Source organism: Schistocerca piceifrons, chromosome 1 (genome assembly GCF_021461385.2).
Source record: "Schistocerca piceifrons isolate TAMUIC-IGC-003096 chromosome 1, iqSchPice1.1, whole genome shotgun sequence".
Classification (NCBI taxonomy): Eukaryota; Metazoa; Arthropoda; class Insecta; order Orthoptera; family Acrididae; genus Schistocerca; species Schistocerca piceifrons.
Genome location: NC_060138.1, coordinates 1126446807 through 1126474342, shown reverse-complemented (window position 1 = coordinate 1126474342; position 27536 = coordinate 1126446807). Strand labels below are relative to the sequence as shown.

General features: G+C 38.9%; 1 protein-coding gene across 1 annotated transcript in view; it reads right to left on the bottom strand.

Moving 5' to 3' along the window:
• The window catches only part of LOC124799731 (aldehyde dehydrogenase 1A1-like), a 49327-nt gene extending 24617 nt beyond the window's left edge, over positions 1-24710 (bottom strand). Inside the window, exons 1-5 of the mRNA XM_047262942.1 lie at positions 24672-24710; positions 8465-8630; positions 6609-6799; positions 6415-6528; positions 1811-1913 (exon numbers count right to left, since the gene is read on the bottom strand). Coding sequence (XP_047118898.1) covers positions 1811-1913; positions 6415-6528; positions 6609-6799; positions 8465-8630; positions 24672-24680 — 583 coding nt within the window. The 5' untranslated portion in view covers positions 24681-24710. The remainder of the gene's footprint in view (positions 1-1810; positions 1914-6414; positions 6529-6608; positions 6800-8464; positions 8631-24671) is intronic.
• Positions 24711-27536: the final 2826 nt, after the last annotated feature.

Here is a 27536-nt window from a genome sequence, read left to right as displayed (position 1 = left end):
GTTTTGAACATCTGTTCAACTGGATGACGATGTTCCCAGAAAAGACAATCGACCTGATGTGACAAGAAATGTGATTCACCTGACCAACTGAAACTTTTCCATTGATCCACTGTTCAATCTCAGTGATCCTGTGGCCAGTGCAATCATAACTGACGATGTCGTTGACTCAGTGTGATGATCAATAGTGTGCAATGATCAGTGTGCTCTGAAACACATGTGCCTGTTCGGGCACTGTATTCTGTTATCGCCGGCCGGAGTGGCTGTGCGGCTCTGGGCACTACAGTCTGGAGCCGAGCAACCGCTACGGTTGCGGGTTCGAATCCTGCCTCGGGCATGGATGTGTGTGATGTCCTTAGGTTAGTTAGGTTTAATTAGTTCTAAGTTCTAGGCGACTGATGACCTCCGATGTTAAGTCGCATAGTGCTCAGAGCCATTTTTTTATTCTGTTATCAGATTTGCCACAGATCACCACTTATCCTGTTTTACAGAGCAGGCAACCTCCAATCTCCACTTTCTGTGGTAAGACACATTCAGTTTTGTGGTGTGCAGCAGTCATGTTTTGGCTCATTAATGTGCATGGAACATTAAGCCATGAGCAATTTAATTTGAGATAAATGGGTGAGGAATAGTCAATATTCTGGGATATGACAGAAATGATCATTCAAAGCAAAGAAGTCTAGTAAATAAGGCCTCTAAAATGCATGCCTGAAGAATTATATGAGCACTTCATTTCTGATACTATGAAACAAATGTCTTCTACTGTAAGATCTTTGCTTTCCGTATTTTGAGAGGTGGTAATGTGGACCAAAACAAGAAAAAGAGTCTATCAAACATGGGCTATGAAGTGTATACCTGAAGAGCTATGAGCACTTAGTCATCTTTGCCACTGTAAAAAAACATCTCTTCTACTGAACAAGTGCTCATAAGCCTTAAGGTATATATTTTAGAGCTCATGTTTACTGGAATTTTTTGCTTCAAATGATCATTCATGTCATGTCCCTGAATACTGAACATTCCTCCGTGGGTACCCTGTATATTGGTTGAAGAGAGAGTGCTGTCATCACAGCAAATGTACCAGTTCAGCAAGTCACATACATGGGATAACACTAGAACTGCTGGCTGTCAGCATGACAGTGCAATATGAAAGAGACCTGTGATACCAGAGCATCTGACAATCATTAGAAGTTGAATGTCCAAAACATGAGACAATCCTTTTCCAAGGTCATGTAGGCACTGGACTTTCAGTGTGACATGAGTGCATGACGGGTTACTTGATTCAGAGAAAATCACTGTAGCTGAGTCAAATGTCCTGCACAGCAGTGTGTGGTGTATTGCTGTAAAGATTCTGCATCCAAACAAATATGTTTGCCTTGAATCCCGAAGCTGTGTGGCTGAACTCTGCTATTTTTCACTGTCCCCCTCACAACTCTGTTACTTGCGCATGATGCTTTAGCAGTAATCCTTGTCTTGCATATTATCCCATCTTCCACCTTTAAGCTCTCAGGTTTTCAAATCTTGCCCAGTGCAGAGCCCACCAATCAGTGTTTCCTTCTCATTCGGCCTGGTAAGTCTCCCCTGACCCACGTTTCTTGGTGACTTTTCTGAAATCTGCCCCTTTTCCTAAACCTCTCCAGTCCATTTTCTTCAGTCCTCTTTCTTCCCCTTCAACCCTTCTGCCAGAAGAAGAAGCCACTGTCTCCAAAAGCTTGCAACCTTCTTTTTATATGTGTGTCCTCATGCTTGGTGAGTATATTCTTTAACTATCCAGTTACATTATAATGTCAAATAAGTACCAAGATTTTTTACTTACCACCAGCGTCATCAAGAACAATAAGTGGACTCTTCCCTCCAAGCTCAAGCGAGACTTTTTTCAAATTAGATTTTGCGGCAGTTTCCATAATTAATTTCCCAACCTACAATGCAAAAATATTACATTTTTGTTTAATGAGAGATTTAATAAAATGTTATGTCATGCAGAATAATTTTCTGTGGCAATTTCACACTTGGACACAAAGTATTGTTTCCATAGAAGTGTGCACTGAGAATAATAATTGTTTTCTATCCTCAAACTTCTTGTAGCCAACTGTTTAAGAAGTTTGGCAACTGTTTAAGAAGTTCGGCATACTAACAACAACATCACAATACATTTCTTCTTTTATAACTTTTGTTGTGAAGAATAAGGCACAATTTGAAACTAATAGTGGCATTAATAATTATAACACTAGGAACAAAAATAGCCCCTATGATCCAAAACTTAACCTTATCCTAGCACAGAAAGGAGCAAGCTATGCAGCTATAAAAATATTTGATCATCTGCCTGTGAATTAACAGGTGATGGCAGATAATAAAAGTTTTATAACCAAATGATTAAGATTATAAATATGGTTATGAAATAACCAGTATGTTGTAATGTTTTCACAACAAAAGATTTATCTTCTTTATAGAGATCTACTGACCCCCCCCCCCCCCTCCGCTTCTCCTCATTGATTCTGATACCTTGAATTTTTTAGAGGAAGTCTCTTCATAATAAACAGTACCCCTTCTGATGGCTTCTCCCATTGCAGTTGTTGAAGATTTCTGCAATTTTTTTGTGCTGACAAAACAAACCCACAACTAAGTGTGCTGTTTTTCATTAAAATTTCTCTATCTCTTCTTCAGCTCAACTTGTTTAAGGTCCTAGACAGCTGAGTATCACTCAATAATAATACAAACAGAGTATTGTAAGGAATCTACATCATGAGTGAGTTACACTTTTATGAATATGTTGTGCATAAAACAGCTTCATCTGGAAGTCACAGAAAGTAAGCAGATACACACAAAGGATACAAGGAAGCACTATAGTAGTGTAGGCATAATAGAAGGGGCTTTCAATAGGTGATACAACATATTTTTTTCCTCAGCCAATTCAGTTAAAAAATGTGGAATTTGTTGTGAGACATTGTGGAATATTTCTGTTTCAGCCCCTATAGTTTTCATGAAGTTTCTGTTTATGACAGTGCTGTATGTAGCCTTCAAACTGGTATCTGCAATGTTAGTGCATTCCAAGCAGAGAGCTGCCATTGAGTTTCTTTTGGTGGAAAACCAGAGTACTGCAGATATTCATAGGTGCTTGCAGAATTTCTTTGGAGATGTGGCAGTGAACAAAAGCATGGTGAATCATTGGGAGAAGCATGTGTCATCATCGCAACAAGATCGCACATATATGTTTTGATCTGCAAATATGTTTGATCTCCTGCATGCCAGCTGGCTGCTCACTAGCTGTGACTCCAGCAATGTAGGACTGTGCAGACACTCTCATTTGAGACGGTCAGTGGATTACAGTCAAACACCTTGCTGCATGACTGGGCATCTCTGTTGGTAGTGCTGATACACTCATCCACCAGTTGGAGTACCCCAGCCCCACAGCCTCGGTCTCGCACCTTCTGACTTCCATCTGTTTGGCCCAATGAAGAATGCAGTCAATGGGAGGTAGTACATGAATCAGCTTTGATTCCATCAGGAACCATTGTGCACAGCGACTGTAGACTATAAGGAAGGAGAGGCACAAGTTACTGTGGAGAGTGTGCGCTTTGTGTCTATCTTGGGTACAATAATGCTTTTACTATTCTGTTAATAGTAGGTTATTTTCCTACTTTCTTATTCATTATTAAACCTGCTCCTGCATCACTCCTATTTGATTTTATATTTCTAACCCTTGATAGTGTATCCATTCCCTTCCTCCCTTGAATTAGTTTTGTAATTGTTCAGTGTGTTTAGATGAATTTCCTAAGAGACTGAAGTATGCAGAAGCAACTCTAATTTATTGAAGTTGAGCTAAGCAAATGACCTGTAATTATAGACCCATCTCCCTCCTCTCAAATTAAGCTTAAACCAGAGTACTGAACCACTTATCTGACAATAACCTTTCAACAGCTGTTCAATTTGAATTCCACAAATTATTCTCTAAAGGGAAAACAGTTACAATATGACGCCAAAATTTCAAATTTTGTACAACAAACAATGAAAGTAACTCTTTTAGCATTTTCTATGTGGATCATAAAATTCTACTACAAATAAATAAATAAATATGGTTTTGAAGGCATCTCCTTTCCCTATGTGGAGTCTTCTTTCAATAATACAAAAGTGAGGCTCAAGTTAACAAATAATGCCCCTTGGCCAAAACAAAATTTGGGATGAGGAAACACTAAATGTTGGGTACCATAAGGTTCACTAGTTGACCCACTCATGGACTTAACGTACATAAATGATTTATACAAAGATCAATGTAGGACTCTTCAAAACTATGATGTTTGTTGATGATAAAGTCTACTAATAAAGTGGTCAAATACAAGACGAAGTTAGGAAAATTGTGAAACAGGCTTACAAAATGATTTGCAGCAAATAGCTTAAGTCAAGTCTTAATCCTTTCAGAAACTCCTTATGAAATTATCCACCAATGAAAATCAGGTACAGTTACCGTAGGTCCAGTTCTGTTTGCACACACTGCAATAAACTCTGTCTGTGGAATTTCTAGGCACCCAGTTCTAGAGTTTGTGTGATTTAGTAATCTTTTTGAGTGTGCCAATTCCTCACTCCTCTTTTAGTTGAGTAGTTGACTGTCCTCTCTCATTTTTTGACTGTTACAATTCCTGAAATCCTTTGTTCTCAAGAACACATGATTGAAAGGGTTAGCAAATATGTTCAGTTCCAATTGTGCCTAACTACTACTCATCGTTTTCCCTGTACACCTGATTGGTGGCCTTTCTTATATCAGTTTTTGTGTTATTCACAGTAGTGTCCACTGTCAAACTAAATTTACACTGAGGTGACAAAAGTAATAGGATACCTTCTAATATCTTCAGATATTCTTCTGGAAAACATGGAAAACCTAGAATTCTCAGGGAATTAAAGTTTACCTGGAAAAATTAGGGAAATCTCAGGGAATTTTAGGAATGTCATAAAATCTCTGGGAATTGTTTTTAACAAAGTATTGTAATTTAATTTTATTGAGTTTTATAAACCAAAAAGTTTAAAATACTTGATGTTTTGGAGTGTTATTTATATGAAAATTATTCCATATAAATTATCAATGCTTAATAACTGTGGTCAAACTACTGCTTATAGCTAGCATATCTCAGCTGAGAGAAAAGAACAGTTAAAAAGTTATTGCAAGACGCTCCCCCCCCCCCCCCCACCCCCCCCCCCCCCCCCACCCCCTTCTTCGATCACTGTTAATTTCTCAGGAAATCCTTGTGATAACACGATAACACTGTGTTCCCCAGCTGGAATTCTCAGGGAATTTCTTTTTCAAGTTTGAGTAGCCTCCCTGATCTTTTCTGAGGTCCTTTTGCCCGACGCAGTGCAGCAGTTTTGCTGGTGCAGGATTTTGTACACCAACTGCCCCATGTCAGGCAATCTGGGTTGTCAAATGATTTGCTTGAATTGTCCAGAAAGTTCTTTAAACCTTTCGTGAACAGTTGTGGCCTGGTGATACGGCACACTGACTTTCATAAAAATTTCATCATTGTTTGAGAACATAAAGTCCATGAATGGCTGCCAATTATTCTCTAAGTAGGCAAACATAACTATTTCCAGTCAATGATCGATTCAGTTGGACCAGAGGACCCAGTCCATTCCATTTAAACATACCCCACTTCATTATAGAGCTACCAACAGCTTGCCCAGTACCTTGTTGACAACATGAGTTCATGGCTTCATCGGGTCTGTGCCACACTCAAACCCTGCCATCAGCTCTTACCAACTGAAATGAGGACTCATCTGACCAGGCCACGGTTTTCCATTCATCTAGAGTCCAATCGATTCAGTTAAGAGCTCAAGGCGCTTCAGGCCATGTCATGCTGTTAGCAAAGGCACTCACATCAGTCACCTGCTACCGTAGCCCATTAATGCCAAATTTCACTGCACTGTCCCAATGGACACGTTCATCATATATTTCACATTGACTTCTGCAGTTATTTTACATGATGTTACTTATCTTTTAGCACTGATAACTCTATGCAAATGCCACTGCTCTCTGTTGTTAAGTGAAGGCCATCGGCCACAGCATTGTCTGTGGTGAGAGGTAAATGCCAGAAAATTGATATTCTTGGCATGCTTTTGACATGCTAATTTCAGAAAATTGAATTTCCTAATGCTTTCCGAAATGGGCTGGCCCATGTGTCTAGCTGCAACTACTATTCTGCAAATCTGTTAATTCCAGTTGTGTGGCTATAATCACAAAGGACACCTTTTCACATGAAGCAGCCAAGTACAAATGACAGCTCTACCAATGCACTGCCCTTTTATACCTTGCATATGTGATACTACGGCCATCTGTATAAGTGCACGTTGCCATCCCATGATTTGCCACCTCAGTGTATTAATGCATTTAAACACTCAAAGTCATTGTGGATCTGAATTTATTGATGTTCTTACCTGTGTAGAACCTGTGAAAGCAACTTTAACGATGTCTGGATGAGAAGAAACAGCTGCTCCAGCAGTGGGTCCATAACCAGGTATGACATTAATAACACCATTAGGAAATCCAGCCTAGAAACACATCATTTATTGAAAGCATAATTTTACAGTAAACTTTAGTTGTAGTGTGACCCATATAATAAATGAATTACCTCTTTTGTAAGAGCAGCCAAATACAGTATGCAGAGAGGAGTCTGCTCTGCAGGTTTTAATACAATTGTACATCCAGTGGCAAGTGCAGGGCCCCATTTCAGTGCTGTCAGTGTCAGTGAAAAGTTCCATGGGACAATTTGCCCCACTACACCAATTGGTTCCTTTCGTGTATATGTAAAGAATGGACCATCTGCAATCAACCATAAACTTACAGATATAAGTCATAACTTAAGACTTTCAAGACGGCACCATCTTGAACCATGTAAACAAAATATGGAAATAACATTCACATACACAAATAAATGTGCTTACTTTTTAACTTACATAAAGCACTTATATTACGTGTGCTACTGTTCTAATTTTTGCCAGTCACTATCTCCTTAATCATTTGTGCTCCTGAATCATACCATGTGTATGCTGCTTTTATTGATTTAATTTTTCTTCGGCAGCTAACAACCACTTAGCCAATGTATGGCCTGAAAGTAAAATACAAACAACTCAAACTCATTCATAATACACAAGATTTTTGGGTCATGTCATACTTGCTCCAGTTACAAAAGCACACTTATATTGGTGTTCCACAAGATACCTCCACAGACACTGTGACGACTGGCTGAGTATTTGCTGTTTAATCTGATTCCAGGGCAGTATCATAGTACACTCCTCAGTATTTAAGGGAGGTATCTCTTTTTTTATATACTTGGATTTTCAACACACCCTTCATAATATATTTTAAGTAATAAATCCGTAGAGCACTTGCCCACGAAAGGCAAAGGTCCCGAGATCGAGTCTTGGTCTGGCACACAGTTTTAATCTGCCAGGAAGTTTCATATCGGCGCACACTCTGCTGCAGAGTGAAAATCTTATTCTGGAATAAATCCATAATCCACCACAGCACTGTTAAAACAGATGTACAGCTGCAGTAACTCACAATTATCTTCTTTTGTTCCACCAACTATGATGCAACATTAGATTAAGAGTGATCACTCAGAACTTTCATTTCTTTTGTCATGTTACAGTAAGAACTATTTTTGATAGTTAATTTATGTTGCAAATTATTGGATATATTGTGTCAAAATGTTTCACAGATAGGCTCTGTCTTTCTCTTCTGTTTTCATGAAAATGACTACCTATAATTGTGAGGATCATCATGAAGCTACTATTTCCACTTTGGGGTAAATCACAATTTCACTCTTTATTCTTAAAGCATTATTTACCATATAGCAGGGATGCTGAACTGCCGATAGGCACAGTAAAAAGACTCTCGGAAAGTGAGCTTTTGGTCAACAAGACCTTTGTCGGAAGTAGACAGCACGCGCGCGCGCACACACACACACACACACACACACACACACACACACACACACACACACACACACAAGGAGCAGGCTTGGATGGGGAGGGATAGCAGTGTAGTGGGTGGGGGATGGTATAAAGAGCTGCTTGGGGAAGAATGGAGGGGGAGAGGTGGAGACACGTTATGCAGCTAGGTGCAATCAATCAGGAGGTTAGGTGCAGTGTCGGTGGAAGAGGGTGGGGGGGGGGGGGAGGGGGGGGGGTCAGCAGAATAGGAGAGAAGTAAAAAGTCTGTGGGATGCATTGGTGGAATAGAGAGCTGTGTAATGCTGGAATGGGGAGAGGGAAGGGGCTAGATGGGTAAGGACAATGACTTAACAAAGGTTGACGCAGTAGGATTACAGGAATGTAGGATATATTGCAGGGAGAGTTCCCACCTGCACTATTCAGAAAAGCTGGTGTTGGTGTGAAGGTTCCAGATTGCACTGGCTTGCTACATTTCATCCTGGATTCTCCGTTATTTGATAAAGCATTATTTAAATTAATATGACAAACTTACCAGCAGGAATTGTTTTCCCAGTGATTTTGTCACACCATCCACAGAAGTAGCGCAGTGTGTTTGCAGTATGAACAGCCTCATAGTAGGCGCCATAATAAAGCTTACCTCCCTCTGCTGTTAGTAAATTCCCTAGCTGATGTGCATCTCTTTCTATAAGGTCAGCTAACTGCAACAGAATACAAACAGTGATGACGTTCTTACAGTTGTGAACATCACTATTCCATATTGCACAATTGATTAATTTTTATTTCATCCCATTTGATTACATTATATACACAGAGTGTTCATTGTAATATAGGATGAGTCAGCTTCAGGTAATATCTTAAAATAATTATGCTGCAATATCGGAAAACAAGAGTAGATTAATTACAGGGCACACAAATGTGGTTAAGCAGTCTTTCTCCCACACTCCATATGTGAATAAAACAGGAAGAAGCCCTAAAATCTGTTACAGTGGGAAGCACACTCTGCCTACACTTCACTCTGATTTGCAGAGTATGGTTGTAAGTGTAAAGTCCAAACAAAAAACTTGCATATATTTAATGTAATAAGTAATTTCGTCCATACATTTACCTCTATATTTTCATTTAGGTCTTAAAATGACTTAAATACTCTTTAAACCAAGTGACTACAGTGTAGACATAAAAAATATGTAATACAATAATTTACATTTAGCTGTAGTTTTATATTAGGAATAAATATTATTTTCATGCTCTCTTTCACAGAGGTAACTACGATAGGTACACAATGATGATAAAACATTTCTCATTATATACATATACACAACTCTGAAGTTTCTAGAACAACTTCTCAGTCACACTGTTCTGTAGTTCAGGCATTCTCAAACTTTTTCTGTCATGCCATATGCTGAAACATAAATTATTTTGCCACCACCTGTCCTATTTTTCTTCCCTTTCTCAACACTTCTCATGCATGGCAAAAAAAATGGCCCATGATACCTATTTACTTCTGTGTAATTACCACTGAAAATAATAATAATAACAATAATAATAATAATAATAGCAATAATTTGAGTGTGTCCTTCGAGCACATCAGAGTTAAACATTCTTTTAAAAAAATATTATACACTCTTGTATTATTCAAAGGTGGTGAACATTAACAATTACAACTTGTTTGCAAATAACCAAGGTTGCATGTGCACTTAATGGAACTGAGTAAATAGTGTATTTCACTACTTCTTCTTCTTCTTCTTCTCTTCTTCTTCTTCTTCTTCTTCTTCTTGTTTTTTTTTTTTTTTTTCCCCCCCCTCTACACTCCTGGAAATGCAAAAAAGAACACATTGACACCGGTGTGTCAGACCCACCATACTTGCTCCGGACACTGCGAGAGGGCTGTACAAGCAATGATCACACGCACGGCACAGCGGACACACCAGGAACTGCGGTGTTGGCCGTCGAATGGCGCTAGCTGCGCAGCATTTGTGCACCGCCGCCGTCAGTGTCAGCCAGTTTGCCGTGGCATACGGAGCTCCATCGCAGTCTTTAACACTGGTAGCATGCCGCGACAGTGTGGACGTGAACCGTATGTGCAGTCGACGGACTTTGAGCGAGGGCGTATAGTGGGCATGCGGGAGGTCGGGTGGACGTACCGCCGAATTGCTCAACACGTGGGGCGTGAGGTCTCCACAGTACATCGATGTTGTCGCCAGTGGTCGGCGGAAGGTGCACGTGCCCGTCGACCTGGGACCGGACCGCAGCGACGCACGGATGCACGCCAAGACCGTAGGATCCTACGCAGTGCCGTAGGGGACCGCACCGCCACTTCCCAGCAAATTAGGGACACTGTTGCTCCTGGGGTATCGGCGAGGACCATTCGCAACCCTCTCCATGAAGCTGGGCTACGGCCCGCACACCGTTAGGCCGTCTTCCGCTCACGCCCCAACATCGTGCAGCCCACCTCCAGTGGTGTCGCGACAGGCGTGAATGGAGGGACGAATGGAGACGTGTCGTCTTCAGCGATGAGAGTCGCTTCTGCCTTGGTGCCAATGATGGTCGTATGCGTGTTTGGCGCTGTGCAGGTGAGCGCCACAATCAGGACTGCATACGACCGAGGCACACAGGGCCAACACCCGGCATCATGGTGTGGGGAGCGATCTCCTACACTGGCCGTACACCACTGGTGATCGTCGAGGGGACACTGAATAGTGCACGGTACATCCAAACAGTCATCGAACACATCGTTCTACCATTCCTAGACCGGCAAGGGAACTTGCTGTTCCAACAGGACAATGCACGTCCGCATGTATCCCGTGCCACCCAACGTGCTCTAGAAGGTGTAAGTCAACTACCCTGGCCAGCAAGATCTCCGGATCTGTCCCCCATTGAGCATGTTTGGGACTGGATGAAGCGTCGTCTCACGCGGTCTGCACGTCCAGCACGAACGCTGGTCCAACTGAGGCGCCAGGTGGAAATGGCATGGCAAGCCGTTCCACAGGACTACATCCAGCATCTCTACGTTCGTCTCCATGGGAGAATAGCAGCCTGCATTGCTGCGAAAGTTGGATATACACTGTACTAGTGCTGACATTGTGCATGCTCTGTTGCCTGTGTCTATGTGCCTGTGGTTCTGTCAGTGTGATCATGTGATGTATCTGACCCCAGGAATGTGTCAATAAAGTTTCCTCTTCCTGGGACAATGAATTCAAGGTGTTCTTATTTCAATTTCCAGGAGTGTATATTGCTTTTGATTCATTTAGAACATTTTAATATTTGAAATATCATAACATACAAATGACAACAGGACAACAGTCAACATTTAAATGCCAATTTAAAAATGTTTTAATTGAACTAGTCCTCCATAAAGGAAATAAACAAGAGTAAGAATGCACATGGTTCAAAATTCTAAGTTTTCTGACATTTTCAAATTTAGTGTCATGTTTTCCAGTCTTGATTGGGTATTTTAAACAGCAACTCGCAGATCCTCTTCCTACTGCAGTTGAGACAAATGTTTCATCTTGACTAATGGCTTTGTGGGAAATATTGACCACACAAATAAGTTGACTGAAGCCTAATAACACGTCCGCCACCCTCCTTACTAAATTGGAATATTCGTTCTGAGTCTGTACCCAAAAATTTTCAAGAGGCATGTAATTAAGTACAGTTTAGGACAATAATGAAATAACGTGTAAGCTTTCACAACTCTCCATTTTGCATTTTTGTACAAGTGGGTGTTTTTGTGCTTTTCCATTTTTGTTTTGGACAAATGTACAAGATCCCTAACAAATTTACTTCCAGGCAGAAAATCAGATATTCTTATGCTGCACCCACTCAACTTGTGCCACCTGTACACTTCCCTTATTTTAATTTGTCACTCTCTCAGTCAAAGGATCTGTTCTTGGAGGCCCTACTTTCTTTGTGGCTAACTTTTCCTGGTAATTTATTTTTCTTATCCCAGAATGAGATTTTAACTTTGCAGCGGTGTGTGTTCTGATATGAAACTTCTTGGGAGATTAAAGCTGTGTGCCGGACCGAGACTCAAACGCAGCGGAGTGTGTGCTGATATGAAACTTCTTGGGAGATTAAAGCTGTGTGCCAGACTGAGACTCGAACTGGGGACCTTTGCCTTTTATGGGCAAATGCTCTACTGACTGAGCTACCCAAGCATGCCTCATAGCCCATCCTCATAGCTATATTTTTCTGTTAGCATATAAAATAGATTCAACAAGTTCATGTTACACTGCACATGAAAGCTGATTCTCACATAATAAACAACCAACTCCAAATACTACGTGCCATTTGTGGAAATGATTAAACTCAAGTAGTAATGTCAATGAACATGGTCATTTGACTAGAATACAAATGAGGTGCTGGGAACATTAAGGGTTTAAAGCACACAACAGTCAATCCCAAATTTAAGTGAACATCAGAGCAACCAGTGATACAGCTTTTCATGAATTTTCTTATATACGATATGGGCCTGCAGTACAGATAAACCTGACTCACCTTAAGATCAACAGATTTCAGAAGCATGAATATGTGCTACAGTCTCACAATCGATGGTGATGTGCTTTAAGCCGTTACGATTCTCAGCGCCTCAATTGGATTACTGTATGATAAAATTCGTAACTTAACATATTACGACTCATTCAGAAACCCACAATAGTTTTACTGTCAGTACAACTGTGAGATATACTGATGTCTTATCTAATTTTAATACAGTATATAGTGAGTGAATTAGAATATCTGAGGAGTGTACTATCATCCAGCAGGATTTATGCCAAGCGAACGGAAATAAAAGTCTGCCACAGTGTGCTACCACCTGGTGGCACTGACGTAAATTTCTAGTTGAGTGGTAAGTGCTAGCTGTGCACATCATGACCTGTGCATGTTATTTATCAAATTTGTATGTATTTGGCCTGTAAGGCAACTACATCACATGAGTTGCGCATGCGCAAAGGCTACTTAAAAAGTACACAACAAAGGTGTGCTTGTGACCCTGATGACAAATTTCAGAGTCTAGAGGAGCAGTAGTGCATTAGATTTGAGTGCCATATGTTTCAGATTACAGCACCTATGTTACTATGTTACCTTTAACAGCATTCAAAGAAAAATAACCAATAAATCCGCAAGGTGTTGGAAGTTAGGATGTTCAAGTGCTATTGTGCTCTTAGGCAGCAGCTGCCACTGAACGTTCCAGACAACAGTGACCACCACCAGTATATTCCTAGCGCAATATTCTGCCAACAGCCACTAGCAGCTGATGTGATCAGAGAAGTTCCATACACTCATGAGAGTGATGCCACTAACTCACACCATGAGGCTGCTGACCTTTGGCAAGCCATGACAATTGCACCCACAGCAAACAATAGTATCCTGGACACAAGTGGACCAAAGTGATTGTGACTGTAACAATTCCATGCTCGCTCTGGCGACCAGACACAAATCTGCTCCACACCATGCAATCACCTGAATGCAACATGCAATCCATATTGCAGCACACAAAAATGCAGCCGCAGTTCAGGCGCATGTGGGCCAAACTAGTTTTTCCCTAGCTATAAGTGACAGTAAGACAATAGTAGATTCTATGTGCTGCTGAATAACTCAACAAGTCAATTCTTTCTGACTGACAACAGCTCCAAAGCGAGTGTCAGCTCCAAGGAGTACCCTCCTGCTGAGCTTACTACCTGGCCTACAGCTATGCATCACAAGTGAATCTCCTATTTGAGTTTGCAGAACTGTCACATGCATCATAGACCTTGGCCAGTATGAAAAATTTCAATGGCCCTTTCTGGTCACTGATACTTGGTTCTAATTTTTCTGTCACTCTCATCTCTCTCCAGATTTGGCATCAGCAATCCATATGCAAAGTAGTTGCAGAGTTTACCACTTTATATACAGCTGCATTGGCTGGACAGTAGTCCATGCACATCTTGCTGCTTGACCCACATGAACGAGACAGCAGTGTCGGCAACGGGCATACACATATTGCCAAAACAGTATGCACTGCCTGTTCCACCACATACACGAATCAGTATGATGAACTTTTCTGGCAGTGCACATGCTTCCTCCATGTGTGTGACTGCCCCTGCCCCTCAGGATTTGTGTGAGCCAGTTAAAGACAGAGGTATTTGACATGAAACTGTGCATAAAAGCTATCCCACTGACACTGAACTAGCCATGATTACATTAGGATCATTGACCGATGGGTTCCTCATCATGACAGCTCTAAGACACAACAACTGCCTCTAAGCATGTAAGGAGAGCCTGATGTCTTTGCATCCACTACCCTGTCACCTCCACAGTCCAGCAGTCCACTGCCAAAGCTTTGCAATCCTGACACAGGCCAACAATCCCAATACAGCCACCCCTACCTCTGCCAATATCACTGGCATAGAGATGGAGTGAAGATCAGAGCATCACAGTCTTTCTCGTCTCTCTTGCCAAGAAACAGCACAATTTTGCTCTGCATAACAGTCAGCCTCAACGCTGTTGGTCATTAGCACCTTCACAAAGGTGATGCCAGCAGCTACGACTTCCAACAACATCCTCCCGAGTGTTCCGCTTTCCTGGAGGTGTGGAGATGGGGCCCCAGTGGGGACCTCACCATTGACGAAGCAAGTGCAAGATAATAAGATTCTTTGTCGGAGGTTGACCCTCCTGAGGTGAGAGTACCTTTGACAATAGCAGTTTGCTGTATGCTGTTGCATCATGTACACATATCTCCTACATCTACATCTACATCTACATCCATACACCACAAGCCACCTGATGGTGTGTGGTGGTGGGTACCCTTAGTAGCTCTATCGGTTCTCCCTTCTATTCCAGTCTCGTATTGTTCGTGGAAAGAAGGATTGTTGGTATGCTTCTGTGTGGGCTCTAATCTCTCTGATTTTATCCTCGTGGTCTCTTCGCGAGATATACGTAGGAGGGAGCAGTATACTGCTTGACTCTTCGGTGAAGGTATGTTCTCAAAACATTAACAAAAGCCCGTACCGAGCTACTGAGCATCTCTCCTGCAGAGTATCCTGTAACAAAGCGCACACTGCTCTCTGTTGGATCTTCTCTATCTCTTCTATCAACCCTATCTGGTATGGATCCCACACTGCTTAGCAGTATTCAAGCAGTGGGCGAACAAGCATACTGTAACCTACTTCCTTTGTTTTCGGATTGCATTTCCTTAGGATTCTTCCAATGAATCTCAGTCTGGCATCTGCTTTACTGACAATCAACTTTATATGATCATTCCATTTTAAATCACTCCTAATGCATACTCCCAGATAATTTATGGAATTAACTGCTTCCAGTTGCTGATCTGCTATTTTGTAGCTAAATGATAAGGGATCTATTTTTCTATGTATTTGCAGCACTTTACAGTTGTCTACATTGAGATTGAATTGCCATTCCCTGCACCATGCGTCAATTCGCTGCAGATCCTCTTGCATTTCAGTACAATTTTCCATTGTTACAACCTCTCAATACACCACAGCATCATCTGCAAAAAGCCTCAGTGAACTTCCGATGTCATCCACAAGGTCATTTATGTATATTGTGAATAGCAACGGTCCTATGACACTCCCCTGTGGCACACCTGAAATCCCTCTTACTTCGCAAGACTTCTCTCCATTGAGAATGACATGTTGCATTCTGTTATCTAGGAACTCTTCAATCCAATCACACAATTGGTCTGATAGTCCATATGCCCTTACTTTGTTCACTAAACGACTGTGGGGAACTGTATCAAATGCCTTGCGGAAGTCAAGAAACACAGCATCTACCTGTCTATAGTCCTCTGAGCCTCGTGGACGAATAGTGTGAGCTGGGTTTCACACGACCGTCTTTTTTGAAACCCATGCTGATTCCTACAGAGTAGATTTCTAATCTCCAGAAAAGTCATTATACTCGAACATAATACGTGTTCCAAAATTCTACAACTGATCGACATTAGAGATATAGGTCTATAGTTCCGCACATCTGTTCGACGTCTCTTCTTGAAAATGGGGATGACCTGTGCCCTTTTCCAATCATTTGGAACACTACGCTCTTCTAGAGACCTACGGTACACCGCTGCAAGAAGGGGGGCAAGTTTCTTCACGTACTCTGTGTAAAATTGAACTTGTATCCCATCAGGTCCAGCAGCCTTTCCTCTTTTGAGCGATTTTAATTGTTTCTCTATCCCTCTGTCATCTATTTTGATATCTACCATTTTGTCATCTGTGCGACAATCTAGAGAAGGAACTACAGTGCAGTCTTCCTCTGTGAAACAGCTTTGGAAAAAGACATTTAGTATTTCGACCTTTAGTCAGTGATTCTCTGTTTCAGTACCATTTTGGTCACAGAGTGTCTGGACATTTTGTTTTGATCCGCCTACCGCTTTGACATAAGACCAAAATTTCTTAGGATTTTCTGCCAAGTCAGTACATAGAACTTTACTTTCGAATTCATTAAACGCCTCTCGCATAGCCCTCCTCATACTACATTTTGCTTTGCGTAATTTTTGTTTGTCTGCAAGGCTTTGGCTTTATGATCGCTGATTCCCTGTTCTGCGTTAACTGTTTCAAATAGTTCGGGTCCGTTTGTCACCTGAAGGTCTAATATGTTATTGCCACGAGTCTGTTCTCTGTTTAACTGCTCAAGGTAGTTTTCAGATGAAGCACTTAAAAAAATTTCACTGGATTCTTTATCCCTGCCTCCCATTATGAATGTTTGAGTCTCCCAGTATATATCCGGCAAATTAAAATCTCCACCCAGAACTATAACATGTTGGGAAATCTACTCGAAATATTTTCCAAATTATCTTGTTGTACACATATGTCCACATGAAACATTGAAGTTTGTGTGAGTTCCATTAATCTGCTCTCCTACTTGCTCTAAACCCTAACTATCTTCTTCATTGTTTTTCCCCTCGCCCTTGCAGCAAATGGGCGAGGGGACTCTGAATGACCTACCATTCCTTCTTAAGCTTAGGCAACCAATCCCGCTTTCCTGCATAAGGAAGAACCTAATAATTCAAAAACCTAGAATTATTCCTTTCACTTTTAAATGTTAGCACAGTACCAATAACATTGGAATTTCATATTCGAGGTAACATCTCGCCAGCCATTCCGTGTCTTTGTAATTTTATAATTTTTAAGAATATTTTCTTTTGACTAAATTAGTAAGTCAGTAATTTTATGTTATATGTTTCTCATTTCCTTGTTATTTACAAGTTTAAATGCTTTGTATGATTAATCTGTAATACAGTTTTTTAAAATTGTTTTAAACCTATTTGTGCAGTTCCATACTTTTGTGTGTGTGCATAATTGCTACTGACAACAACTATAAGAAGACAGGTTTGTTCCCTTTTAATACCACCCACAATGATCTCTTTAGAATAAATTTCTTTTGTTTCCATTTCTGATCACAAAATTGTTCAGTCCATAAACTACTGGTTTTTGTCAGCAATGACCATCTCGTGATCTGCAATAAAACATGGGAAATAGTTACTTTATTTTATTGAATACTTTATATTTTATATGAATAGAACTAGTGTGCTGTCCACATCTTAAAACACTATAATTGGCCATAATGAAAAGTGTTACTGACATACATGTAGAAAACGTTCTTAAAATGTGATGAGGGATACCTGTTTTAAAATGTGTAGTATCATAATGAAACCATAGCGGCAGCATCAAGAGATACACACAAAAGTATATTAATCTGTTAACTTGATAAGCTTGTTCTTATATATGTCATTATTTTTATGTAAAATCACCACAAGAATATCTCAGAACTACATATTGTCACTTAAGCATTTCCTTTTTAACAATCTAAATTTTATTTTAGTGATGTTTTTAATGTATTGCATTTTATCATTGCAATAATTTATACATTTGGTTAGCCCACTGTAGACTTTACCTTCCGTATTCTTCTTTTTATTGCATTTTGCACAGTTACATAATTGACAAATATGAGTAAGATTACAGTATTGTTTACAATGCTGTTGTGTAGTCAAATCAAATTAAATCATTTTATTCCATCTTTAAACAATTTTTACGTAGAAAATACATAGACACTTTATACAAAGAATATCAACTACAATATGATGGTTAAAAAATTTGAATATCAGAACTATAGGACTTTAATATTCTCACAGAGAAGAGAGTCAGTAAATAAGATCATCTTTACAGTTTGTATGAAATTTCTCTAGTGTATAAAAAGCTTCATCATTTAGCCACTACTCTGCAACATTTTTAATAGCAGATACTGGACTGCCATATGCCTGTGAAGACTATGAACTGAAAAATTTAACTCCTAAATATTGGTAGCTGTTAATTTCTTCTAAAGCCTAGTTGCAGCCACTCATGTGTCATGTAGGTGAATTGATTTTCTTGGGGGACGTTTATGTTGATTTTCTTTTATGTGTAATAAACAAGTTAAATACATTAATTGAAAGAAGTGACATTGAAAAATTTCACAATTTATTCCAAAAATCTAGTTTCAACTTATACTTTATTATGTGCACTAGAGAAAACTTCCACTCAGCAACCTGCATGGTTAATATTATTACAAATTATCAGTTTGATGATACAAGGCATTTTTGCCTAGATCTAGGCATATCTTATAACTCAGTTTTGTTTAAGAGACCACCGAAAACAGAGAAACTAAAGTCTGAATCTAATATAAGAAGGAATTTTAGCAAAGAAAATTTGGAGTTGTTTTGTGATAACGTTAAGTGCTATAAGCTGGCCTTTAGACCACTGTGATTCAAGCAACAAAAATGTTGATAAATCTCTAAATTGTTTTGTGGATATATTCAATGAAACATTTCCCCCTCAAAATCTTATCAAAAGAGAGTCAGGAATAAATGAAATTGGATTACACCAGGCATAAAAATTTCAAGTGCCAGAAAGAGACAGCTGCACAATGTTGTTGTTGTTGTTGTGGTCTTCAGTCCTGAGACTGGTTTGATGCAGCTCTCCATGCTACTCTATCCTGTGCAAGCTTCTTCATCTCCCAGTACCTACTGCAACCTACATCCTTCTGAATCTGCTTAGTGTATTCATCTCTTGGTCTCCCTCTACGATTTTTACCCTCCACGCTGCCCTCCAATGCTAAATTTGTGATCCCTTGATGCCTCAAAACATGTCCTACCAACCGATCCCTTCTTCTAGTCAAGTTGTGCCACAAACTTCTCTTCTCCCCAATCCTATTCAATACCTCCTCATTAGCTACGTGATCTACCCACCTCATCTTCAGCATTCTTCTGTAGCACCACATTTCGAAAGCTTCTATTCTCTTCTTGTCCAAACTGGTTATCGTCCATGTTTCACTTCCATACATGGCTACACTCCATACAAATACATTCAGAAACGACTTCCTGACACTTAAATCTATACTCGATGTTAACAAATTTCTCTTCTTCAGAAACGATTTCCTTGCCATTGCCAGTCTACATTTTATATCCTCTCTACTTCGACCATCATCAGTTATTTTACTCCCTAAATAGCAAAACTCCTTTACTACTTTAAGTGTCTCATTTCCTAATCTAATCCCCTCAGCATCACCCGATTTAATTTGACTACATTCCATTATCCTCGTTTTGCTTTTGTTGATGTTCATCTTATATCCTCCTTTCAAGACACTGTCCATTCCGTTCAACTGCTCTTCCAAGTCCTTTGCTGTCTCTGACAGAATTACAATGTCATCGGCAAACCTCAAAGTTTTTATTTCTTCTCCATGGATTTTAATACCTACTCCGAATTTTTCTTTTGTTTCCTTTACTGCTTGCTCAATATACAGATTGAATAACATTGGGGAGAGGCTACAACCCTGTCTCACTCCTTTCCCAACCACTGCTTCCCTTTCATGCCCCTCGACTCTTATAACTGCCATCTGGTTTCTGTACAAATTGTAAATAGCCTTTCGCTCCCTGTATTTTACCCCTGCCACCTTCAGAATTTGAAAGAGAGTATTCCAGTTAACGTTGTCAAAAGCTTTCTCTAAGTCTACAAATGCTAGAAACATAGGTTTGCCTTTTCTTAATCTTTCTTCTAAGATAAGTCGTAAGGGTAGTATTGCCTCACGTGTTCCAACATTTCTACGGAATCCAAACTGATCTTCCCCGAGGTCCGCTTCTACCAGTTTTTCCATTCGTCTGTAAAGAATTCGCGTTAGTATTTTGCAGCTGTGACTTATTAAACTGATAGTTTGATAATTTTCACATCTGTCAACACCTGCTTTCTTTGGGATTGGAATTATTATATTCTTCTTGAAGTCTGTGGGTACTTCGCCTGTCTCATACATCTTGCTCACCAGATGGTAGAGTTTTGTCATGACTGGCTCTCCCAAGGCCATCAGTAGTTCTAATGGAATGTTGTCTACTCCCAGGGCCTTGTTTCGACTCAGGTCTTTCAGTGCTCTGTCAAACTCTTCATGCAGTATCTTATCTCCCATTTCATCTTCATCTACATCCTCTTCCATTTCCATAATATTGTCCTCAAGTACATCGCCCTTGTATAAACCCTCTATATACTCCTTCCACCTTTCTGCCTTCCCTTCTTTGCTTAGAACTGGGTTGCCATCTGAGCTCTTGATATTCATACAAGTGGTTCTCTTCCCTCCAAAGGTCTCTTTAATTCCTCTGTAGGCAGTATCTATCTTACCCCTAGTGAGACAAGCCTCTACATCCTTGCATTTGTCCTCTAGCCATCCCTGCTTAGCCAATTTGCACTTCCTGTCGATCTCATTTTTGAGACGTTTGTATTCCTTTTTGCCTGCTTCATTTACTGCATTTTTATATTTTCTCCTTTCATCAATTAAATTCAATATTTCTTCTGTTACCCAAGGATTTCTATTAGCCCTCGTCTTTTTACCTACTTGATCCTCTGCTGTCTTCACTACTTCATCCCTCAGAGCTACCCATTCTTCTTCTACTGTATTTCTTTCCCCCATTCCTGTCAATTGTTCCCTTATGCTCTCCCTGAAACTCTGTACAACCTCTGGTTCTTTCAGTTTATCCAGGTCCCATCTCCTCAAATTCCCGCCTTTCTGCAGTTTCTTCAGTTTCAATCTGCAGGTCATAACCAATAGATTGTGGTCAGAATCCACATCTGCCCCTGGAAATGTCTTACAATTTAAAACCTGGTTCCTAAATCTCAGTCTTACCATTATGTAATCTATCTGATACCTTTTAGTATCTCCAGGATTCTTCCAGGTATACAACCTTCTTTCATCATTCTTGAACCAAGTGTTAGCTATGATTAAGTTATGCTCTGTGCAAAATTCTACAAGGCGGCTTCCTCTTTCATTCCTTCCCCCCAATCCATATTCACCTACTATGTTTCCTTCTCTCCCTTTTCCTACTGACGAATTCCAGTCACCCATGACTATTAAATTTTCGTCTCCCTTCACTACCTGAATAATTTCTTTTATCTCGTCATACATGTCATCAATTTCTTCATCATCTGCAGAGCTAGTTGGCATATAAACTTGTACTACTGTAGTAGGCATGGGCTTTGTGTCTATCTTGGCCACAATAATTCGTTCACTATGCTGTTTGTAGTAGCTAACCCGCACTCTTATTTTTTTATTCATTATTAAACCTACTCCTGCATTACCCCTATTTGATTTTGTATTTATAACCCTGTAATCACCTGACCAGAAGTCTTGTTCCTGCACAATGAGCTCAAATTAAATAGAATCCCTAATTTTGTAAATTACATTAAGTGCTATAAAACTATATTAAAAAAAGTGATACTGGCAGCAAAAAATTGGTGAACAGTACATTCATAAATAAACAAAGAAATAAAACAAAGGTAGCATAGCCTGTTGAGAAATCAGAGATGAGAGCCAATAAATTTCTCAAATTAGATTTCAGGCTGATATCATTGTAAATCATGTTCAAATGTCAAGTAGACATGACAGCCCATCAGGACAATATGATTTGCAGGCACAGAGATGACATACAGAACATTTGTTTTAAAATATTCAGAAAAATCACTCAGAAAGGTGTGGAAGACACAATATTATCAGTACAAAAAGAAAAATCAGCTGGATGGGATGGAATACTTTCCATGCTAATCAAGGCAGCATGCCGTATTATTTCATACCCACTGACTATTATTGTAAATCAATCCTTTGAACATGTGTCTTTCCCAGATGTCCTAAAATATGCAGAGATTAAGCCATTTTTAAAAAGGGATCACCAGATGATATGGGAAACTAGTTGCCTATCTCTCTCCTTCCTGTTTTTTCTAAAATATTTTAAAAAACTTGTGACAAAACAACTAGAAAATTTCCTTACAGTAAATGATATTATTATGTAAAAATCAGTTTGATTTTCAAAGAGGAAAAGGTACCATAAATGCCATCAGAGAATTTACAGAAAAAATAAGCACATCACTAGACCAGGGTACAAAAGTCTCAGGAATATCCTAACAAAAGCCTTTGACTCGGTGAACCACTCATTATTACTTCACAAACTGAAGAGCTATGGGATCAAAGATACTACATTACAGTGGTTCAACTCTTATCTGACAGAAAGGAAACAAAGAGTTATTTTAACATCAAATTCTGTTAACTACCACTCCGAATGGAAAACAATTTCCCAAGGAGTTCCACAGGGTTCAATACTAGGTCTGTACCTGTTCTTGTTGTATACAAATGATTTATCATTAAGTATTGATGCTTATTCAGTCTTGTACGCAGATGATAAATCAGTCCTGATAGAAAATGATACAATAGGAAAGATTCCAGATAGTATAGAAAATGTTCTGTGCAAACTGGAATCCTAGATCCATAAAAATGGACTAAAGCTCAAGACTAAAGCTAAGACCCAGATAATGCAATTTGCCTCTAAATTGTCAGTAATATGTCCTGTACAAATAGCCCATAATAATCAAATGATGACAGAAGTGAGCCATGTGAAATTCTTGGGCCTAAACCTTGATAAAAGTTTAATCTGGAAGACATATAGACTTCCTGGCAAATAAATTAAATTCCCCAGCTTTTGCAATGTTTATTTTATGTGGTGCTACTCACATGGACACAAGAAAGACAGTCTACCACAGTTATTTTGAATCTGTTATTCGGTATGGGATAATTTTCTGGGGAAACTAGAAGTAGTACAAGGCTACTAATTCTTCAGAGGAAAATCAGTAGAAACATGTGCTGCCCACAAAAATGAGTCATGTTGCCCATCGTTCAAGAAATTAAAAATACTAACAATTACTTCACTGTACATTTTTGAAATTTTGATTTTTGTATATAATAATCAACATAATCTTGAAACGTTCTGTTTTAAGCTTAGCTATGGAACTCGTCACAAGGAAAACTTCAAATTTCCTTCGCATTACTTAAAGCTTTATGCTCAGACACCACTGTACATGGGGCTAAAAATATATAACAAATTAAAAGGACGAAACATATTAACAATGGAACTTGGTTTGCTGAAAAGTTTACTCCAAAATATTTTAATAGAGAAATGTTACTACACCATTGAAGCATTCATGGAAGACAGTCTGACACTTGAACAATAAAAGTCTATAGCTAATATTGCAAAAATATAATGTATAGTGGTTTACAGAAATTCTTTTTACACATTTTTAAGAATAATGCCAATAAATACAACACTACAATATTTACTACAAATTAACAGTTTACCAATTTCCTTTGTTATACATTTTAAAACAGGCATTCCCTGTTACATTTGAAGTGCGTGTTTTCCACCTGTACTTCAATAATACTTTTCATTATGGCCAATTTTATTGTTTTACTATGTACACAGTCCACTAGTTGTATCTGTTTTTTCCCATGTTTTGCTGTAGATTTGAAGTTGAACATCACTGACTGAAACCTGTAGTCTAAGGGCCTATTAATTTTGTCATCATAGACAGAAATAAAAGACATTTATTCTACATTTTCTGGCTCACTATTTTATGTGTGAGCATGTTGCAGCTCTTGAATGAAAGATGTTTATTCTATATTTTTTGGCTCACTATTCTATGTGTGAGCATGTTGCAGCTTGTGTATGAAAATCCGGAATGGAATTTCAACATTATATGAAAAGGATAGATTGCTACTGACCATATAGAGATGTTGAGTCACAGACAGGCACTTTGGCCACTGTGGCCAGACTCAGTGACCAGGGACCAGTAGTCCTATGTGTGTGTGTGTGTGTGCGTGTGTGTGTGTGTGTGTGTGTGTGTGTGTGTGTGTGTGTGTGTGTGTGTGTCCTGGGTAAGGTGAGTAGCATTTTATCATTTGAATCAAAGTGGACAGATATATTTTGTAGTTGTATTATACTACAGGCAATAGAAGTCCATGAACACCAAAAATGTCTTGTGTATAGTTACCTTATTCATGAGTTTTGCTCGTGCTGAGGCATCCATTTGTCTCCATTCAGATTTTCTGTTAAAAGCAGCTTTTGCTGCAGCAACTGCTCTGTCTATATCAATCTGCAAAAAAATTTCTTCTTACAAGCTGATTTAAACAATCCTGATGTTGAGTCACAGACAGGCACTTTGGCCACTGTGGCCAGACGCAGTGACCAGGGACCAGTAGTCCTATGTGTGTGTGTGTGTGTGTGTGTGTGTGTGTGTGTGTGTGTGTGTGGGTGTGTGTGTGTGTGTGTGTGTGTGTGTGTGTGTGTCCTGGGTAAGGTGAGTAGCATTTTATCATTTGAATCAAAGTGGACAGATATATTTTGTAGTTGTATTATACTACAGGCAATAGAAGTCCATGAACACCAAAAATGTCTTGTGTATAGTTACCTTATTCATGAGTTTTGCTCATGCTGAGGCATCCATTTGTCTCCATTCAGATTTTCTGTTAAAAGCAGCTTCTGCTGCAGCAACTGCTCTGTCTATATCAATCTGCAAAAAAATTTCTTCTTACAAGCTGATTTAAACAATCCTGATATATATATATGAATAATTAGTAGCAGTTATTTTCTGTATTATTTTATCCACTTAAGCAACAATAGAGTGACAAGTAAATATGAGTCAACATATATGTTATGCATCATACTGTGGTTGACCAGGCAGTTTGAATAAGCGCTGTCTGAGTTGTGATGGACTGTGACATGGAACTAGAATGAAAAGATTAGTGTGAGAAACACATACCTTAAACCCTCATTATTATATCAGTTTTAAGGGATTCTGATAATCTCTTAACAGCTTTCATAAAAATTTGCCATAAACCATAAATTTAATTTGGAGTTTTCAATTAGTCGCCTTCTTGAGAAATAGAAAACTGCGTCATGGTTACTTAAGACAACTCTTTACGAACAACACTGTGAGATTATCAGCCACTGGCTCTTTTGCACTGAATATGGTAAATTTGGTGTACATTAACACAACAGTATTCATCCGAATGTTGATTATTGTGTGTAATATATGAGGTTCAGCATGACTCTGGAAATAATTTGGCATGTTGAAGGCTTCAGCTTAAAATGGTGCTATTTCTCTCCCTACCTCAAGAAACATTCAATGGACCACAGCAAGAAGGTATGGTTCTTTAATTGTATGACAACGTTTTCCTACTTTGTGTGAGTAACACACATTGTTGTATACCTAGTTTCTAAGGGATGGCCATAATACTACTCCTCACTGTCATCTTAATGTAGGGACTTAATTTTATCACTGAATTGATTTTTTGCTGATTCTTTGAATACTTGCAACTTGAAACTTGTTGCAAACTTGTGCTTTATGAAGAAGAAAGAATGACCTTGTGTCTCAATCTGGAATTTTTATTTAATATACCAGTTTATTTGAGCCTTTCTGTGACTCTTGTGAATGAATTGTGCCTGTAGATATAAGAGAAAGCTGATGCCTGAATATCTATCAGGATAAAAAGCTGTAAGACTAGAAGGAAGTCTATTACAAATCAAGTGGAAAGTATTAGTGTTAATCAGAGCATTTAGTTTTCCAGAATTCGTTGCCATTTTTGAAACTCATTAGTTTTCTTGCTATTACATTCTCACAAAATTAGACAAAAAATTTCTAAATTGATACATTTAAAAATTTGAGTGCTTGTAGTGAAATGTCTTGATGCCTTCTCCTTCCCATCACCCTCTTGATCTGCACCTGACTTAAGAGATCCATAGTCCCCCCCATAACTGCCCGGGTAAGTCAGTTCAAAGATCAGACGAAGACATAGGTATACCAAATTCACTGAGACCATGTCTGTTAACTCGCCATGATGTTCAAATCAACCATCAAGTCACAAGATCAGCTTTAAGTTTAAGTGCCAATATGAATGGTGTTTTGAAAATATTATTTTATAGTTAAAATCACCAGTTACCTTAACAGAGAGTGCCATGAACACCATTTTTAGTCACAGGCACTCATGTTTTACTTGGGTACATTGCATTTTGGACTGTACAGGTCATCTTCAGTTATATTTTTCCTTTAAAATACTCCCCTCCTCTTGAGTGAATTGAGTTAAAGGAAAAGAGCTATCCTACCAATGTGGGAGGAACATTAACATTATGGATATGGTATCAGTAGATTCATTAAAGCTGTCTAGTTCATCTTTGGAAGTTCAGGAGATGCAGGCCTTACCACTTAATGTGTTCAAACTGTTCATACAATACTTCAATAGAAAATACCTGTAGGCACCCTATAATATCTGTATAGAAGAAATGTGATATGGATTTTGCAGCTTATCGAAAATTATCTTCAGGGCAGTCTTAAAACGAAATTCGCAACTACTCAGTTATTGAGAGAACTTAGATTTTGAATCAGACAAAATGCATATTGCTTGTAAACAAACTCCTGGCCTTTAACATTATAGAAATAGCTATTTTAATTTCAATAACAAACCAAAAGACAATATTTACAAATTGTACAAATATGTTAAATAATTAATTAAATTACTTTTTGGAACTTAGTGTCTCATCCAAGAACTTTGGAGACAGAGACACTGAAACACTTCCTAGTTTTTGTCAGTTCTACCCAAGATAGAAAATAGCCAAATTTGAAATATGAAAATTACATCATAATTTTGAATTCGAAAGCATAGTCAATTCACAAAAATGTTCACACCAAAATTACTTTCATTATTTGTAGGTCCTGATACAGAACTTAAGACAGATGTAACCGATTTGCAGAAAAAATAAAAACTGTGAAACACCTGTTTGACAATCAGAATGAAAAATATGCCCAGATCAAATTAAATATACCATTGTCAATACGATACAGAACAGCATATTTTCATAAATAATTACCAAAATTACTGTAAGTGGTATTCTCAACCTGTGTTTTAATATTTTTCTGGCTTTATAATGGTATTAAACTGTCTTAAAAATGATTAAACTAAAACTGGAATAACATCTCCAGCCTGAACGTGAAGGTTTTATGAGGTCTTTGACATATCAATGCAGATAACTCACTTGGTTGTCAGGAATTCTAGGAAGCTGATGTCTGTTATGGATCACTCTGTACACAATTGTTATCACTAATATATGCGAATATACTAACCAACTGTGAAAGTGTATCAGAATCTGGAATTAAACCATATGGTAAAAAAAATGACATCATGGCCAAGACTATTTATTTAAAGGAAAAAGGCCAAACATAAACCTATTTTTACAAGACTGCACAGGAAGAAGAGGGGGAAGCCTCCGAGGTTATCAT